Source organism: Ambystoma mexicanum, chromosome 13 (assembly GCF_040938575.1).
Source record: "Ambystoma mexicanum isolate Mex_15411 chromosome 13, UKY_AmexF1_1, whole genome shotgun sequence".
Taxonomy (NCBI): Eukaryota; Metazoa; Chordata; class Amphibia; order Caudata; family Ambystomatidae; genus Ambystoma; species Ambystoma mexicanum.
Genome location: NC_090938.1, coordinates 98721916 through 98740822, shown reverse-complemented (window position 1 = coordinate 98740822; position 18907 = coordinate 98721916). Strand labels below are relative to the sequence as shown.

General features: G+C 47.0%; 1 protein-coding gene across 2 annotated transcripts in view; it reads left to right on the top strand.

The window, feature by feature from the left end:
- PTPN22 (protein tyrosine phosphatase non-receptor type 22) overlaps positions 1-18907 on the top strand; it is an 851713-nt gene that overhangs the window by 698939 nt on the left and 133867 nt on the right. For both annotated transcript variants that reach the window (XM_069633366.1, XM_069633365.1), the window contains exons 5-10: positions 278-316; positions 6539-6610; positions 6871-6930; positions 15159-15301; positions 15788-15854; positions 17427-17504. In XM_069633366.1, coding sequence (XP_069489467.1) covers positions 278-316; positions 6539-6610; positions 6871-6930; positions 15159-15301; positions 15788-15854; positions 17427-17504 — 459 coding nt within the window. The remainder of the gene's footprint in view (positions 1-277; positions 317-6538; positions 6611-6870; positions 6931-15158; positions 15302-15787; positions 15855-17426; positions 17505-18907) is intronic.

The following is an 18907-nucleotide window of genomic DNA, read 5'->3' as shown; positions in this document are numbered from 1 at the left end:
ATCTGCAGAAGTTGTATCAAGATCATTAAATGTATAATTTGGAAAAGCTTTAACATTAACATGAACAATGGAAGTGATGTTGTGTTAAACCCGTCATTGGAATTCTGATTCACACCACTGTAGCTCAGTTAACCGAAGCCTGTAAGCTCCAAGGGCATCAAAGTTTAGAAAGTGGGGCCTCCAGACACCAAGTTTCATTTTTGCGCATTGGTGACTCACTTTTACAGCATCTCTTTATAGCGCCGTCACCTGACCTCTTTACGTCTCCTTCCTCCAGGTCATAGTGATGGCGTGCATGGAGTTTGAAATGGGAAAGGTATGTATATTGCGGACCAGATGTATTTGACTGATAAGATACTTTTAATTACATTTATTTTTTAAAGTATTCACTCCTGTACTGCATATCCAGCTGGATGTTGCTCTGCAGCCTGAGGAAGTCAACTCTGTCCATGTCGCAGTCACAGTAAACGCCTGCTTTATACTTCGCATTTCCCATTGTGCCAGAATGGGAACTATGCTGCAAGCGTGAATTTCATTATCTGCCTGCTCAATATAGATACAGGCATATTGTAAAACTGACTCAGCATGCACACAGAGCCTTCAGTGCTTCACGGTAGTCTAGTATCTATGGGGCCCGCGGATACAGGGTCACCAAAGCCCCCCTGTGAAAAGAGAAGACATCTCCTTTGCAAACCAAGATGCTTTAAAAGGCTTATCTGTGATCAGGAGTTCACATCCTCTTCAGGCCTAGATCAGTAATGGGGTGGCATGAATTCTAAGGAGCTGAACATGTTGGACCTGCTGCAGGTGGCTGTGGGGTCGGCTTGTCTCTTCTGCTGATACTTTGTTTTAGTAAAACCACAGGAACAGCATATACAGGAGAATGGTCCTAGACGGGCCGAATGTGTGTCAATTTCCCTGTTTAGTAGGTATTGTGAAATTAGTCATTGCAAAAGTGGCAATATTTAGTTTTCTGGGAGAAGTGAGAGCTGGCAATGTATAATAAGAGCAGTTTTGAAACTGGCATCGTCGCTAAGCCAATGCTGGCTTTGTTTGGGAAGGCAGAACACTTCCAGTCTTCGCTTTTCTGGGCATTGTGCAAGCAGTCTTCAGGGAAGGATAAAAACGAGCACCATCTGGTTTCAGGAGAGTACTCATTCCTTCCGGTATGTGGTTGCCCAATCTTTTAAGTTTTGATATTACAATCCTAGCATACTTCACAAAAGCACCAGGTATTTTGCTAAAATTCAAGCATAAGCTTTGCCATTTAATTTTCAGCCTAATTGCCTATTAGTTGTACGCCTTGTTCTCCACGTTCCTGATTCTCAAATATTTATAGTGGAGAAAATCAGAAAATGCCACGGGGTATCTCAAATTTGCACCTGCTCTGTTATACCCGATTCACACATCCTAAGGCCGCTACATGAGCTCTCTGCAGCTCTGCTGCGTTCTTTGGTCACCATGGGACCCAAGCAACCCGCTGAGCATACCAAGGCACATTACACCTGTCCGGAGTAAGCCGCGTGAAGATGGTCACCAGCACTGCTACTAATATCCTGCCTCCAGTATCCAGAGCGCAACAAGATGCTGATTGGCCAGGGGTTACTGAAATGATGACTGCCCACCAAAGCCAGATGGCGGAGCCCGCCACAACCGAAGGCCAGGACTCAAGGCCGCTACGCGAATTCTCTGCAGCTCCGCTGCATTCCTTGGCCACCATGGCACCCAAGCTGCCTGTAGAGTGTACCAGGGCTCATTACCCACTGTCTGGGGTAAGCCGCGTGAAGATGGCCGCTGGCACTGCTACTAAAATCCGGCCCACAGTATACGGAGCGCAATGAGATGCCGATTGGCCGGGGATTACTGAAATTATGACTGCCCACCGAAGCCAGAATGCGGAGCCAGTCACGACTCAAGGCCAGGACTGAAGGCCGCCACACAAGCTCTCTGCAGCTCTCTGTTGCTTACCGCCGTGGAAGCCAACATCTCCGCAGCCAGCCATTACCAAGTTGCAGCACATGGAAGGTAGGCCTACTGTATAAACGCATAAATGTGGCTCTGGCGCCTCCGGATGCAACGATACGTAAAACTAAATTGCCAGATCATTAGAGCCCTTCCCCACCCCGCCCCTTTCCTGCCCCCAGCAATGTCCTTGCCTGCACACCTGCGCTACCTGCCTGCCCACACAGACACACGGCACAAACTGTGAGGCATATCCAAATAGCCCCAGAACCCCGAGATCAAACCAGCCCATCGTCAACCCCAAGCTTCTGATACCTAACCTGTTCTTGGCCCAAGCGCGACTCGCACGTAGTTGCAGGAATTCACCAGACAACAAAGACACCCAGACCCGCTCCAATGGAAGAACCCTAGCGCCATCCACCCACAACACTGACCAGGCGTCATCTGTACGGCCCTTGTGTTCTAAAGTTCATGCCACAAGCTGCACTAAGACACCATCCAGGCCCACCAAATACAAGAAAAATAACAAGCAAGGACGTGTTGCCCTTCAGCCTGCGTCAAGTGGTCACAGCCACAAACCAAGCACAACCAATCTGGCTACTTTCCACCAGCTCCCTAGACCCACACCAATGCCACCAGGCCTACAGTGAGGTTCCCCAAATGACGCAAGCCGATGCAGCCAGTAGCAGTCACCCTACACAACAGTCGGGGTCGTCCACTAGCATGGACCTGCAAACTACCACATCCCCACTTACCATTTCAGCAAGGAACAGTTGACTAGGCACAAGGCTCACCAGTTCTAACCTTCACAGCCTGCCTATATGTACCCTGATGAGAAATGTCCACCCAGGCATGATATCACGTCTGAGACACAATCCCATCACCCTTAGCCTCATAGGCTCCCGTAGACCAGCGATCCTCAAGTATCCTCACTCTCAGTCCACCAGGGTCACCAATAGCAAACCCACTCAAGGTCAGCTGAACCTAGCTACCAACTGTAGCCAGGGACCCACCTATTACATCTGCAATCCCAAGAGGTCTACCACACAGAAAGTAACCCAGCCTGCAGGCTAGAAAGACCGCGTCTCATGCTTCACCACGATTACTAACTCCATGCATATGAACCCGCAACCAACCATCCTAAAAGGAGTCCTCGTTAATGTAAGGTCACTCTCCGTACACGCCCTAGACATACATGATCTGATCACCACCCAAGACGTAGACTTGCTAGCCATAACGGAAACTTGGTTCCATCTAGCCTCAGGACCAGCACTATCGCCAGCACTCCCCGATGGCTACACCATACACAGAAATGACAGAGGTGGAGACGTCGCTCCTGTCTACAGAGACTCTCTTAACACGAGACCTACCAACAATGCAATGCAATGGAAGGAAACTGTGAGCTCCTCACAGTCAAACCCACTACCTCCCCGGCAGACTACGTGACCATCCACATCATCTATCGTCCGCCTGGCCAATCGGCCTCCTTTGAGGAAGACCTCACTCATACAGAGGGAAATAACCTCAAACCCACCTCAAGGTCGATAGTACTCGCAAACCTAAATCTAGGCCTTAACGACCTGCCAAATATAGCCGCCACAGCTGTCGCTACTGCACTCTCCGACCTCGGCTTTAAGCATCTAGTTTTAGCCCCAACACACAACAAGGTTAGAAACCTGGATTGGGTAGTGGATCTGAACCGTCAGATCGTGATCACATTCAACCCACCCTGCCCATGGTCAGATCACCACATTGTGACATTCACCTTCACGGCGTTGAAACAGCAGCCGGTATCCTCGCGAGCCATGCCTCCTACCCTTTCATGCAGTACCAAAAAAATCTGCAAAGAGTCCATCTCGCCTCAACTGTCACCACTTCTACCTGAGAACCTTAAGTCCGCAGAACCCAATACCATAGCAGATATTTACCTAAACACTCTGACCAAGGCTATAAACCCAGTGGCCCCACTAATGCCTAGGAGAGCCAAATCAGCTGGTCATATCAACCCATAGTTTACCCCTGACGTACAGTCCCTGCGCCTGAAAAAAAGACAAGCAGACTCTACTTGGACAAAAGACCCGACAGATCAGTAAAAAGCTTCCTTCAACTCGATTGCCAAAGAATGTAAAGTGTCCATTATTACAGCCAATGCGACAGCCTATAACACAAGAATAACTAATGCCAGCTCGAACTCCCAAGTCATTTTCAGAATCCAAAGAGAATTAGAAACACACCCCACCCACCCACAATTGTCACCAAAGAGGTGACTTGGTGCTCAAATATCCAAAATGCTATGTGAGCTAAAATCATCTCCTACAACAGAAAATAGAAAGGAAACTAGCCCGTATCTCCACTCCCACCCCCTCTCCGCTCCACGAGCCCCCAACTCACCCCGTCCTTCCACTTCAGAGAAGTGCTGGAAGCAAAAACAACTAATTTGCTTAAACAACTCAACCCCTCCAGGTGCAAGGGGGGAACTGGCCCTACTAACAAAGTCAATGACTGCTCGGAAGCCCTAGTCCCTTTCATCAGTAGATTCATCAATGCCTCTTTCTCTGCAAGCCAAGTCCCAGCCAGCCTAAAAGAATTGTGGGTTCTCCCCTTATTAAAAGAAACCTTGCTTGACCCAGCAGTTCCTAATAACTGCTGCCCAATCACAACGGTTCCGTTCTTGCTAAAGATCTTGGACAGAGCAGCTTACGAGCAAATACAAACCTTCCTTGAATCTAACAACATCCTCGGGAAGCACCAATCAGGCTTCCGGCCAGGACACAGGTCTTAATCAGCATCTCTAGACCTGATAAACGAGCTTGACTCCTTCAGAGATGAAGGCAAGCCAGCCCTACTACTCCTCCTGGGCCTCCTGGATCTCTCCACCACTTTTCACTTGGTGGACCATAAAAGACTTTGTCATCATCTTATGGCCTCTGCCAATTTCTCCAGTGAAACTACGACTTGGGTAGCCTCCTCCTTTGAAGGAAGAGCCAGTCTTCTCAGATGCTGCCAGCGCCCCGCCCATCCCCATTCCATGTGGGGTTTCACAAGGTTCCTGTGTCTCCCCATCCCTACAAACATTTTTCAGCAAACCCCTTTTCGACCTCCGGGACTCCATCGGCATAGCCTACACCATCTATGCAGATGACACCCAAATCCTCCTCTCACTGTCAGGCATTTATGACACAGATTCCCATACTATCAACAAGATAAACTCAACAATCCAAGCCTGGATGGCTACGAACTACTTATGCCTTAATGACAAGACAGAGATCCTATTGGTGGGGTCACCAACCATGCTAAAAAAAACTTGACACCCAATTCTCACCTTCACCATAGATGGCATTCACATCCCCATCTCGGCATCTGTAAAAACGCAGGGTGTATACCTAGATGCCTCCCTCACCAGACAAGTGAACGTGATTGCTTCTTCAGCCGCATACACAGCCATACTCATCAACGCAGCCACACAATTCCTTACGCCGTCCAGCTGCCTCACTATCACCAGAGCAATCATAGGAGCGAGACTAGACTACTGCAACGTCCTCTTTGCAGGGACTTCAAAACATAACATCAACAAAATTCAGGTAATCCAAAACAATGCCCTACGTGCAGCATTCAACATCCCGAAAAAAAGAGCACATCTCAGCAGCAAGAAAGGAAGAGCACTGGCTCCGAATCAAAAAAGAATCACCTTTAAAACACTTTCCATCACGCACAAATATCTTGTGAATGCGGCCCCGAAATACCTGTCTCAAAAGATTGTGAGAATCAATTCCACAGACCCGTAAAGGCATCCACGCCCACCGCCTTGTTCCACCAACATTAACAAAAGTCAGAGGAGGAGGCTCCAGCTTGCCCGCAGCGGCAGCGCACCACTGGAATGCTCTCCCACCTGCCCTAAGGGCTGAGGAATCCTACTGGCCCCTCTGTAATGCCTTAAAAACTTGGCAGTTTGCGTAAACGACACTGTTATATGGTTGAGTATATCTTCCGAAAGGACTGCACTTGTGGGAGTGTATACTGCTTCGCACCCCATGCACATGTTTACAAGTGTAACTGGTTTCATTAACAGCACCCTGATGCCTCTGGGTTCAGGCGCTTTGCAAAAAATAAAATAAATAAAAATTCCCTTCAGCAAATCAATGAGAATCACATCCAGATTTGCTATACTTTTAGGAGATGCCCTCAAAATGGTCTCCTCATTACTGGTGTCAGGCCCAAGATGGAGCTGTGTAGATCAAAGGTTGCTTAGGGTGATGGACACGAAGTGAAGCACAGAATAGACCACTGAATTCTTTACTCACAACACTGCTTTTAGCCATGCACTCACTTCTGTCCCACGTGTCAAGTTTCGCCATAGCTGCCTTTGCTTTATTTATTTATTTATTCATTTTTTCTGCCTTTGTTAGGCGCTTATACAGCAAGTAAATTGTGTTTCAAAGTGCCCACAGGGCAACAGGGAGGGAACATGGGATTGGAAACCTATTTAAAAACACTGAGGATAAAGACGGACATACTAGGCCTTGTGAGCTTTCAGAACGTGCAAGTGCAAACTCATCCTCTCATTTCCTTTCCTCAGAAAAAATGCGAGCGCTACTGGCCTGATCAGGGTAAAAAGCCAGTTCAATGTGGACCGTTCACCATCCTTTGGGTGAGTATGACCTGCCTGTGCAAACATTTCATTACCAATCCTATACATGGATCTGCAAGCTGCGGCTCTCCAGACATTCTGGACTACGACTGCCATGATCCCCCCATCATTGACTATGGTGGCTACAGAGGATGGGAGTTTTAGTTCAAAGCATCAGGAGAGCCACATATTGCAGTCCCATGTTCCAAGACGTACTTGACTGCTAAACATAAGTGCACTGTTTCAGAAGATATGTTATACTTGGCTCATTCTTTTTTTAGGTAGCTGAGAGTAGCAAACCAGACTATGTGATCCGAACTCTGAATGCCAAGTTGGACAATGTAAGTAATTAAAATATACTTACCATCTAGCTTTGAGAAATGTGCACTTGCCACGTGTAAAGGCATCCAGCTGCTTCCCTCCTGGTCCAAGCCTTCTGCTTTACACTAGATTTCTTACCGCAGATAGGTGCATGCTGTATTCTGCTACTATTGTTTCTTACTGATAGCGAAGGGGACTGAAATGCAAGGTTTAACCTATAGTGAATGCATATAATGTACTCAGCCAGTGTCTCTTCTGTGTTATGTTAGCCATTTCAAGAGGAACTGCTGGAGAGTAATGTTATGGGTGTGAGTTGGAGTTTCCCATCCAAACGATGTTATGGCAATAACCACTACCTTCTCATACATGTGCTCAGATGGAGGGGGGGTTCTCGAGTGATGACATTATGTATGGTATACAGAGGTGTGTGGTCATCGCCCAAGAAACCAGACTGCAGCAGTGTACGATACCAGGCTCCAGGAAGCATTATCCCTGCACTGTAGCAGCACATCCATACTAGGGGTTCTCCATAGCAGAATGAGGTGGATGGATGAAGACAGTAAGGTTTTCTTTTGCCATTCCATAGTGTAGCACAACCAATAATGTGAGAATGACGAATACATTGTTAATATGTAAGCACTGTTTGCGGGATATCTGGTCATTGCATCGAATGAAATAGCATCGAATGCCACAGCATCGAGAAAAAAAAAGCATTGAATGCATTTTATTTTCATGAAAAGGGTTTAGTTTAATTAGAATGGGTTTTAAAGGTTTAAAAAGGGGGGTTAGGGGTGACCCCCCTCCATTAATAAAAAACATGAAAAAAGGCATTCAATGCTTTTTTTCTCTGGTATGGCATTCGATGCTATTGCATTCGATGCAATGGGCCTCATTACGACCCTGGCGCTAATGGGTTAACGGCGCTGTAAAAGGCTGCAGCGCCGTTACCCCATTAGCGCCTAATTACGAGGTCCCTTTGCGGGACCCGACCTTAATGGCTGGTCTAGACCAGCCGTTAAAGTAGGGACCCACAAAGGGACCTTCACGGTAAGTATGGTACCTCAATTTGCAGTACCGTACTTAGCGCCTTCACCATTCCCATTATGCCCTATGGGGCAAAAATGGGAATGGGGAAGGGCCATGGGGAAATGGGGAAATACTGCCCCGCCAACCTTGGAATGGGGCGGTATTTCCCCATTTCACCATGGCGGACACGTTACGATACCGGCACCAACCATGGTGCTAATAGCGCCATGGTTTAGCGCCGTTATCGTAATGAGGGCCAATGACTATAAACTGTTTCCGGTATGATTAATGAGTAGAACACTGAATGAATGTAAAGAACTGACCAGTTAGGTCTGACTCTCACAATCTGTGGCAACGGGCTCACCTGGTTCCTTGGTAGAGGTGCGCAAAGTGCCCTTTCGACGCGATCTCCTCTTATCCCTGGCTGTCTTGCAACCTTCAAAAAGAAATTGCCCATCTCTGTTAGGGGCCACAATGCCCACCAGAAGGATAACAGGATAGGCAGAATGCACCTCCACAGGGACAGGCTAGTGGGGGAAAAGCCATGCTATGGCAGAAAACCCCCCAAAGGTCGAGGTGTTGCTGTCCACTCCGATCTGAAGACGATGCTGGATTAGTAGGCAAAGTAGGAAGCTCGCTGTAGGAATGATACTTCCAAATGTATCCAGATTGTATCAATGATTATTATCGGATAGCACATAGGACAGATGGAAATGCAGCCCAGGATAGAAAGAACAATTCAAACATGCTGCGGGATGAAAAACAGAAGGCAGTGCAGACCGCGATGTGCGGTGGGCACTGGGCATGCAAACACGGTAGAGTAGCAGGAGTAAACAGCTCAAGGCAGACGAGCGTGAAGGAAAAGAAGCGAACAGGAACACAGGACTACAGGATGCGGAGAGAGGCTACTGATGCAGAACACCGGTAGGAACTGGTGAGCGGAGTAAAGAGGGACTCACTAAAGGAGAAAGGCAGAATGGTAGATACAGCGTCTCACCCCAAGGAGTAGAGGTAGGGTTGCAATGCACTACGTTGTAATTCCGAGCCGAATAAAACAAATGCTGAGGGAAGCCATGTTGAAAAAAGACTAGAACGTTACCTACGTTCTAGTCTAACGTTGCAGCACACTGCAAAGGCCACGTTTCCAACGGTGCCATATCTTCCAAGGTTGCCAAGCTGTGACACTGATACACATGGTTTATGGCGGCAACATTAAAAACATGTAAATGCTGAAGGTGAGGGATGAGAGGATGAGCCCATTTAAAGAGTCAATCTTTCACAAAGGGATTTAGAGCGGCTGAGAGGATGGTAATGGCAGTGCCTAGCGGCGTGCTCGATCTCCTGTGCTCATCTGTGAAGACCTACACGAATAGGAGTGGAAGCTGGCATACATATTGGCACTGTTATGTAGACTTTACCACGCAAATGTGGTGCCGTGTAATAAATGCTACAAGGCACCTCCGGAACAGAAGTGCAGAAGCAGGCTAATACCCATCCCGTGTGGAAGTGCCTTTGTGCTGCGCAGTGCACGCCCCTCATACTGGCTCCGGGCCCTCCCCACAACGGGCCGGAGTGCTGGTAAGCTGCAGCACCGCCAACACAACACTAGCAACGAAGGGGATAGCAGCAAAGGCATCAATGGGCACGGAAAAAAAGGGGAGGGTCCACCATCGATGCAACACGCGGCATACAGACCAACGCTGGCCCTCCCAAGCAGGGGAGTACACTCCATTAGCAAGCCAGCCCCATCCTGAAGACACAGAGCAGGCATCTGAGACAGCATCAAAAGGAGGACACTTGTGGGAGACACGTTCTGCACAGAGAACCCCACATCTATCAGGTGGGTGCAAACAAGGGGAAAGCTACCGGCAACAAGGTGTGGCCATCCAGGCCACCCCACATAAGATGGCTGCCACCCCAGCCAGATTGGCACCACCATTCAGCCCCAATCCTACACCACATGCACAGGGACATCTGGGCATGCCCATGGCCCCCTTTTACACTTACCTGGAACCATCATCTGTAGGACCTCGATGGGCACTATGGATCCAGAAGTTTGAAATTGCTATGGAATCTAAAGACATAACCACGCCAAAGTAAATGCGTTGCCTGTTGCTGAATGTTGGAGATGACACGCTACACATTTTCAACTCATTCCCACGGGCGCCGGATATGATGACGAGTATAAATCAATGAAAGACGCCCTCACGCATCATTCATGCCCCGACTCAACCCACATTATGAAATCTTCAATTTTTTAACGACAGTCCAGAACATGGCGTAGATGCTCGACGCCTGACACACCCAGTGGCTGCAACTAGCACTCTTGTTTGAGTTTGATGATGCAGACAAGGAAATCAGATACAAAATCATAAATGGGATGCACCCAGAGAAATTGAGGAGAATCATACTGAGTGAAAAAAGTAATCCTCTATCCCGCATTCTAGAATACGGCCGCCAGAGGGAACATTTGCATGCATGTGCCACTCACATGACCACAACCTTACAAAGACTACATCTGCAGCCAGCTCCAATGGTTGCAGCCGTCACAGATCGACCACCACCACGAGGAGATGGCAATGGGCCCACCCATACATCTGGATGGCAATCCAGAGTACATGGCTCCAACGACAGTGGATGGTGTGGTGGGCAACAACACGGTAAGCAGAACTAACTGCCCAGCACAGGGCACTATGTGCAGTGCCTATGTCCACTTTGACCACTACGCAAAGGTCTGCTGATCCTCAGCAACCCCAGAGGTCAACGCCCTGTGACGGGGAAAACGATGCTCAGGAACAGGAAGCAAACAAAAGCATAGCAGGTCGAGGCTAAGAATAACTCCTCATCGATGGAGTCAGAAGAACGAAGACAGCAGGACAATGGCAGAAATTGCAGCACACCTGGCCAAGAAGAAAAGAATGAAAATTCACCTCATAATGGCACTGGTGCGAGGAGACCAGACAACTAAGAAAAAGAAAAAAAGAAGCAGATGCGACATTGAAGTGGGGGAACAGAAGGTGACAATGACGATCGACACAGGAGCTTCGGTAAACGTGATACCACTTGCTACTCTACGGACAATGGATCCCCAACCAACACTTAAGGCCACTAACACACAGCTGTATGCATATGGCAGCGGGAAACCCCTCCCAGTGGTGGGGTGATTTCGAACAACACTCAGTAGGTTTGGGGGAACAACGATCCAGTCAAAGATATACGTCATAGACAAAGGCATTGTATACCTACTCAGTTGGGACTCAGCAGACGACCTAGGCTGATCTGGTTTATCTGAAACATCTCAGACACCAACAAAATCTGGGACCTCCTGGCAAAACACCTGAAGTTATTCGAAGGGATTGGGTTCCTAAAGGCAAGGTGATCAAGCTGCATATTGACCCGACCATACAGCTACAAGCAGTAGGGCACTGGAGAACACCTTTCCATGTGTGGGACCAAGTAGCCAAAGAACAGCATGACCTGGAGAAAGCTGGCGTAACAGAGGAGGTGACGGGGCCAACACATGGGTCTCCCCAATGGTAGTCTCTAAGAAACCGAAGCAGCCATGGAAAATCAGGTTATGCATAGACATGCATCTTCCCAAAGCGGCCATCATCCGGGAGAGACACATCACTCCCCTGATGAAAACATTGCAGACCTCACTGGGTCCAAAGTATTCTCCAAAATAGACATAAGGGCGGGCTATCACCAGCTCAAGCTACACAAGGACTTCAGATATATAACCACATTCTCGACACACCTAGGGCTGAGGAGATACAAGTGAGTGAACTTTGGAATCTCGTTCGCAGCAGTGGTATTACAACAAACAAACACACCGTCCTGCAAGACCTCTCCGTAGTTCTCAATGTAAATGATGACATCCTGGTACACACCAAGGACAAGGAGCAGCATGTGACTAGGCTGACACATTCCTCGACAGGTTGGAGAAATCAGATTAGAAAAAACACAGGGACAAATGAGAGTTCTTCAAAGAGGAGCTAACATTTTTCAGATACGTATTCAACGGCAAGGGTGTGTCCGCAGGCCCACTCAAAGTAGCTGACATCAAGGGAGCCGCGCCACCCACGACACCCACAGAAATCTGCAGTTTCTTGGAGATGGCTAAGTACTGCAGGAGGTTTATCAACAACCTGGTCATGCTGCCTGAACCACTGCAGGCACTAACCAAATCAGACACAACATCTGAGTGTGACAAATCATGCCAAGAAGCATTCGACAAGATCAAAGACTCACTCTCAGACAGTTCTACAGTGGCCTACTATGACACCAAGTTTCACATAGAACTGTATGTAGATGGGAGCCCGGTAGGTCTATGGGCAGTACTTGTCCAAATCACCCCGACAGCAGACACACGACCAGTGGCCTATGCATCCAAGGCCCTCACTCCCACATAACAGTGGTAGTCACCGAAAAGGAAGCCATTGCCATCCTGTGGGCATGCAGGCATTTTCATCTATACCTGTATGGATGGAAATTCAAGACATTCACGGACCACAAACCACTAATTCCCATGTTTACAGGCTCAGCACCACACCCCCCAGCACGAGTTGGAAATTGGTTGCTTCAACTGTAGCAGTACGAGTTCGACCTCATGTACAAACCGGGAGCAGACAACCCCTCAGATTTTGTATCCATACACCAGCGAGCCACTACTGCGACTGAACTCTTGGAATCTGCAGAAACTGAAGAAAACATATGCCTGATAATGGAGGCAACCAAACCGAAAGCGGTGAGCACGGCAGAACGGGAAGAAGTCTCAAACAGCGACCCATGTTGTACCCTGACAAAGAACGCCATCCTAGAAGGGGTGTGGAACTCTTATCTTCAGATCAACCATGACCACACATCGGAGGTGAAAGACTTCCTGTCAGGGATTTTCACCATCCGGCACGAGTTGTCCATCACAGACGAGGGACGTGCATCCTGATACAACTCAAGATGCAGGAAAGAACGATAGCGTTGGCACACGAAGGCCATCAATGCATAGTGAGGATCAAAGCCAGGATCAGAGATTAAGTGTGGTTCTCTCAAATCGACACCAAAGTCAAGGCAGTCATGGTGTCATGCCTCCTGTGTTTGACAACTGGAGAACCGCCTTTGTCCGAACCAATCCAATCCGCACCAAGAAGCATGTCATGTTGGGAATTGGCTGAGTGTCGATTTCTGCACAGTACAAGAAGGGGCCTACCTCCTGGTCACGGCCGACGAACATTATCGATACCCGGAGATAGAAGTAGTCCATTCCACAGCAGCAGAGGCAGTAATTCCAGCCCTAGAAAAAATATTTGCAACCTATGGACTACCCCAGCATCTGAAAAGTGACAACAGGCCACTATTCCAGGGGGCCGATTTTGAAAAGTATATGGACAAACTCCAAATCACACATCACCTCATCGCACCGCATTGGCTCCAGGCGAATGGTGATGCAGAATGTTTTATGAGAAGGATTAACAATGTACTCCAGATCGCAAAGGCCCAAGCAGCCCCAAGGGAATTCAAACTATACAGATTCCTCGGAAATTACCAGCTGACACCTCACGTGTCAACCAACATGCCCCCACCTGACATCACTTTCAGAACTATGATAGGTCCTCCATGCCTCACCATCGCCCCAACAAGGCTAATCTGTAGACAAACAGAGGATGCATGACAAGAGAGTCAGAGCCAACAAGCCTATGAGCAGCAAACAGTGAGCCATGAAGTCAGACACCAAAGTCGGGGATCCGATTTTAGTCCTCCAGAACCCATCAAGGACCAAGCTGGTGAGCCTATTTGAGACTGAGCCCTGGACAGTGACCGGACGGAAGGGTACCATGATCACAGGCAGCCGAAAAGGAAAGTCAGTCATCAGGAATGCATCCTGGTTCAAGAAAGGTCCTCGGACACTATGGCGAGAGGAGCGAGATCGAGCAAACAGCAAGGAAACAGTGGAGGGAGAGTTGACGGTGATGGGCCCAAACCAAGAAAGAGAATGGCACCAGTCCACCAGCCCAATCAATGTGGAGCAACTGGACCAAGAGGGGGGGTGGCACTAGTCCCCCGAACCAGGCATTGATGACAATTTGGTGCAACAACAAGGGATGACACAGACAGTCAGCCCTCCCCCAGATCCAGTGGGCCGGCAGCACGGCCGGTACCACATGAGGGTGGCGCCGAGGCCTCCAGACAAGCTAAGTGACTATGTGTGCTAAAAAGGACTTTTGTTTGGTACACTGTGAAAAGTTGGTGTGTATGTTTGTATTTGTTCAATTAATGGGAAAGAAGAGAAATGTTATGTAGACATAACATTCAGCATCGTGTAAGAAATGCTGCAAGACAGGTCTGGCAAAAGAAGTGCAGAAGCGCGCCAATACCCAAGCCGTGTGGATGTGCCTTTGCGCAGGGCACTGCGTGCCCCTCACACTGGCTGCCAACCCTCCTCACAACCGGCCGGAGTGCCAGTTAGCTGCAGCACCCCCAACACAACAGGCAGCTACACAGCACTCTGGTCACAGGTGGCTTTTCCTTGGCCACAATCTTTCCGTACAGCACTTTAAGAGTTGAGGGGTGGCTTTCCAGTTTGCATCATAGACACCAAAGCAAGATTAGCGAAGGAGCAATTGCCATCCCTCGATCATCCTAAAGGTAGATGTTGCCGGACTCATCCAAACTCCTTCACCCACACAGGTATCCATCCTCTTTCCAACAGCCCACCAATATTTGGACAGACTAAGGGATGGCGCAAAGATGTGCCCAAAAGATCAGTCATGAGTATGAGATCATGGCTGCTGTCCTGCACCAGTCGTCTTTATTTTACTCATTCTGAGCCGGAAGTGAGATAACTGTATTTTCATGATAAGATGGATTTAGAGTCTTCGATTTTTATGAAAACCTATTATATAATAAATGTAAGCTTAAGACCAGTACATACACCTTTAAGCTAAATATTAAGCAACAGAAGACTGAAACACGGTATATTGCAAATATTGTGGAAGCGAGGTTGTCTAGACAGTATTGAGTTCACCCTTTAAATGCCCATACAATATATTTATGTCATAATGAATGTCACCCCATTTTGCACTTAGGACGAACCTATTGGTAATGAATTGAGGGCAGATCTATGTACTCTAGGGGCGTGGCACTGTGTCCCCTTGGGGTAGAGGTGTTAAGCAATCAAAGGGTTAACGAAAGACCAACATTACATTGTCATTAAATTACCCTGCAGGAAAATCGAATCATTTACCAGTTCCACTATAGGAATTGGCCTGATCACGATGTGCCAGCTTCTATTGACCCCATCCTGGACATGATCAGTGAAATTCGCCTTTATCAACCTGACGACAATATACCGATATGCGTTCATTGCAGGTAAGCATGTACCAAAAAGAACCTGTTCCACGCTAAAATGTGTTCAGCGCGTGCAGCTTTATAAAAGTCATATTGAATCATCACCTTTGCATGACGATAGCCTGCTCAGTATCATACGATATCATTAATAAAACCCCTTAGTGCATCAATAATCTCCATATTTCTATTTTATGTTAAGTATTAGTATTGCTGTGGTCTGCATCCTTTGCCTCTCCAGATGTATTTGACTACAACGTCCATCAACCCTATCCTGCCTAGTCAATAGTGAGGGACCATGGGAGTTGTTGTCCAAAATATGTGTTGAGCTGCAAGTTGCAGACCCTAGTTATAGCAGGTCTCCTTAGTCACTGAAAGAAGAGCGCAGAAGAGGAGAGTTGATGAATATCTGATTAAAGTCGAATAACAAAGAGTTTGTAATGTGTGTATGTGTATTTTTGTAATTTCTTTAAACAAAAAAGTGAATACATCACTTGTTATTGATTTCAGTGCTGGATGTGGGAGAACTGGAGTGATTTGTGCAATTGATTATACTTGGAAGCTACTGAAAGATGGGGTAAGATACATTACAATGTTGAGGTCAACATTCTTGTTGTAACGTGGCTGATAGGGCCTGCAAGCTTTACATGTATTGTGTCAGGTTATTAAGAAACCATTTTCCTGGAGGTGTACAGTTTAGGCTCGATTGCACTCTTGGGAGAATTGCTACAAACTGGATCATGGCTGCATCCTGTTGTTTGAGACCCAGGCTTTATTTCATAGGAACCATCCTGGTCAAGACACTAAGGGCAGATAAGGGAAGTTATATAACAGAGGGCAGATTTTCCCTGAAGGCGGATCATTGCTCTGAAATGTGTCGGAGCTTATTGTCTGCCGTAGTATCTTCATCATGCGATGATATCACAAACTGATCCACTTCATAAAAATTAGGGGGAACTGGAAGAATATTGAGGGATAGCTGCATAGAGAAATGAGAATACATGTCCTGGATTGATTAGCAGGAGGGAGGAAGGATGCAGCCCCACAGAGAATTTTCCCTCGTTACGTACGCACCAAGTTTAATGCCACCATGGGCAACAGTGAAATGTACAGCAAATGTATACTTTGTCTTTACATACAAAACAGTCATTTATTTTAAGTTATTATCCATTCAATTATTTTATTTCTAGGTGATTGCATTCTTATTATAAGGGTATGGCCCTCCTTACGAGTTTGGAGGCAGCCATGCCCTTAACAAGGGCATGGCTGCCTCCAAACTCGGGTGCGGGTTCCCTGAATGGGGAATTACCGGGCCATTCCGACGTATGAGGGCCCAGTAGTTCCCCATTCAGGGAAGCCATCGCCATTCAAGCCCCAATAGGGCTCAATGGGAATGGGGAGGGTGCTAACCTCCCCATTCACCCTGGTTAGCACCCTGGTCTCCTCTCGGGACCCGTAAGGATGCCTTGTTTTACCAGGCGTCCTTACGGGTCCCGCGAAGAGACCTCGTAATAGGGCGGTACGGGGTTAACGGTTCCGGCACCTTTTCCGGCGCCGTTAACCCCTTACCGCTCACCTCATAATGAGGCCCTATGTCTTTGTATATCTTACCAAGCACATAATGACTGTTTCCTATAGTTATCTACAAAATGGGCAGCATGTCAATATACTCTTCAGTTTCCATTGCCTTTGTACCGAATGTGTCATAAAGCATTACATAACTTCATAAAAGATATTTGAAACATAGCTAGTGTAATCGTGTTATTTATTATTTGTTATTATTAATCGTAATTAACATGTTTAAGAACATATGTCAGATACCGAATGGAAAACATGTGTCGCAGGAGTACTTCTTTCAATCCATTTCAATTTCTTTGCATTCTGATACTTGTATTATTGCCACTTTATTTTATTAACTGAAGACTAAAAGTACCAGAAAGCAAAGAACAAAAAAGATGCAGATGGGCTACCCAGGCCAGACACGAGGGAAAACATGGATCCTGTGACTGGGTCTACATAGAGGACAGTCATATTTCAGATTCATATAACAAATTAACGAAAAAAGAAGTGAGAACACATGGTGCGATCCCTCCAGACTGTGCTCAATAACTAAATAGGTGTGTGTGCTTGTGTTCAATTTCTTATCCAGATCATTCCAGAGAACTTTGATATTTACAGCTTGATACTCGAAATGCGAAGCCAGAGGCCCTCACTTGTACAAACCAAGGTACGTCCTGGACTGTAATAATGGCTACAATCATGATTGCGTTTGTACTGTACAGATATTGTGAGAGCAGTTCGGTCATTGCTCTAGGAATATTTTTGTTTGGATTTCTAGATGTCTGTTAATTTGGGTCTTTTATGATACATGTGCCTTTCCTGATGGTTATAATGTATAGAAGCCTGACTGCAATCGCTCTGGGAATTTCCGTGTGACTTGGCTGGACAACCCACTATGTATCGCCCACTATGTACAATGTGTTTACCAAACCATTGTTTGATGACTTAGACCATCTGGGTGTCACCTACACTAACTATGCAGATGACACCCAGATCCTCATACCCCTGACAGGCGACTAAGAGAAGGATCTAGCCATGATTAACTATATCTATCTCATCATTCAGACCTGGATGGACACACATGGCCTGTGTCTTAATGATGAGAAGACTCAGCTGCTACTCTTAGCCACTCCCTCCATCCCTCCAATCAGAAGAAATCGAGTAATCAATACGTCTCTTTCAATATTGATGGCAATGACATCAAGGTGGCCAAAGAGGTCAAAACCCTGGGATTCTATTTAGACACCTCCCTGAACCTGCGTAAACAAGTTAGTGCCACTGTGTCTGCGACAGCCTACACCTGCAAGCGAATCCACGCCTGCAAACCCTTTCTTTCCACAGAAAGCTGCATTACATTGGCTAGTGCTCTAATTCTGTCAAAAATTGACTATTGTAATGCACTGTACCTATATGCCAGTAAATACATCACAAATAAACTCAAGATTCTCCAGAACAACGCGCTTCGATCAGCCCTAGGCATCTCCAAAAGAATGTGTTCAGACGAGACAACAACTGGCTTTCTGTCAAGGACAGAATAAATCTCAAAACAGCCTCCCTGACCTATAAATGTCTCAACAACTCAGCCCCTCAATACCTTGCCGAAAAATTCACTAAAAATAACTCCTCACGACCCACAAGGACTACCAACTCCAGCCGCCTAAGAGTTCCCATGTTCAAACTAAAAAAAAAGCTGGCGGCAGTAGCTTTCCTGTCATGGCCGCTCAACTCTGGAACGCCCTACCTGCTCCCTTAAGAGCAGACCAATCCTTATTCAAATTTAGGAAATGCACCAAACTCTGGTTCACTTCCAAAGACCTCCCCCCTTGTTAGCATCCTCTACTAGGACTTTGCCAGCATCACCTTTGCCACTGCTGTACATATGTATACTATCCCTGTACGGTATCTTCACTGTATATCCCATTATGCCCTTTCTGTATTATACTGTATTGTACTATAGTCTGTAACCTTTTTGTATTGGAACTAAGAAACTACACATTCTTGTAGTGCCCAGATATCTTTGGGTGAGGAGCACTTTATAAATAAATAAACAAACAAACAAAACCTGTTTTT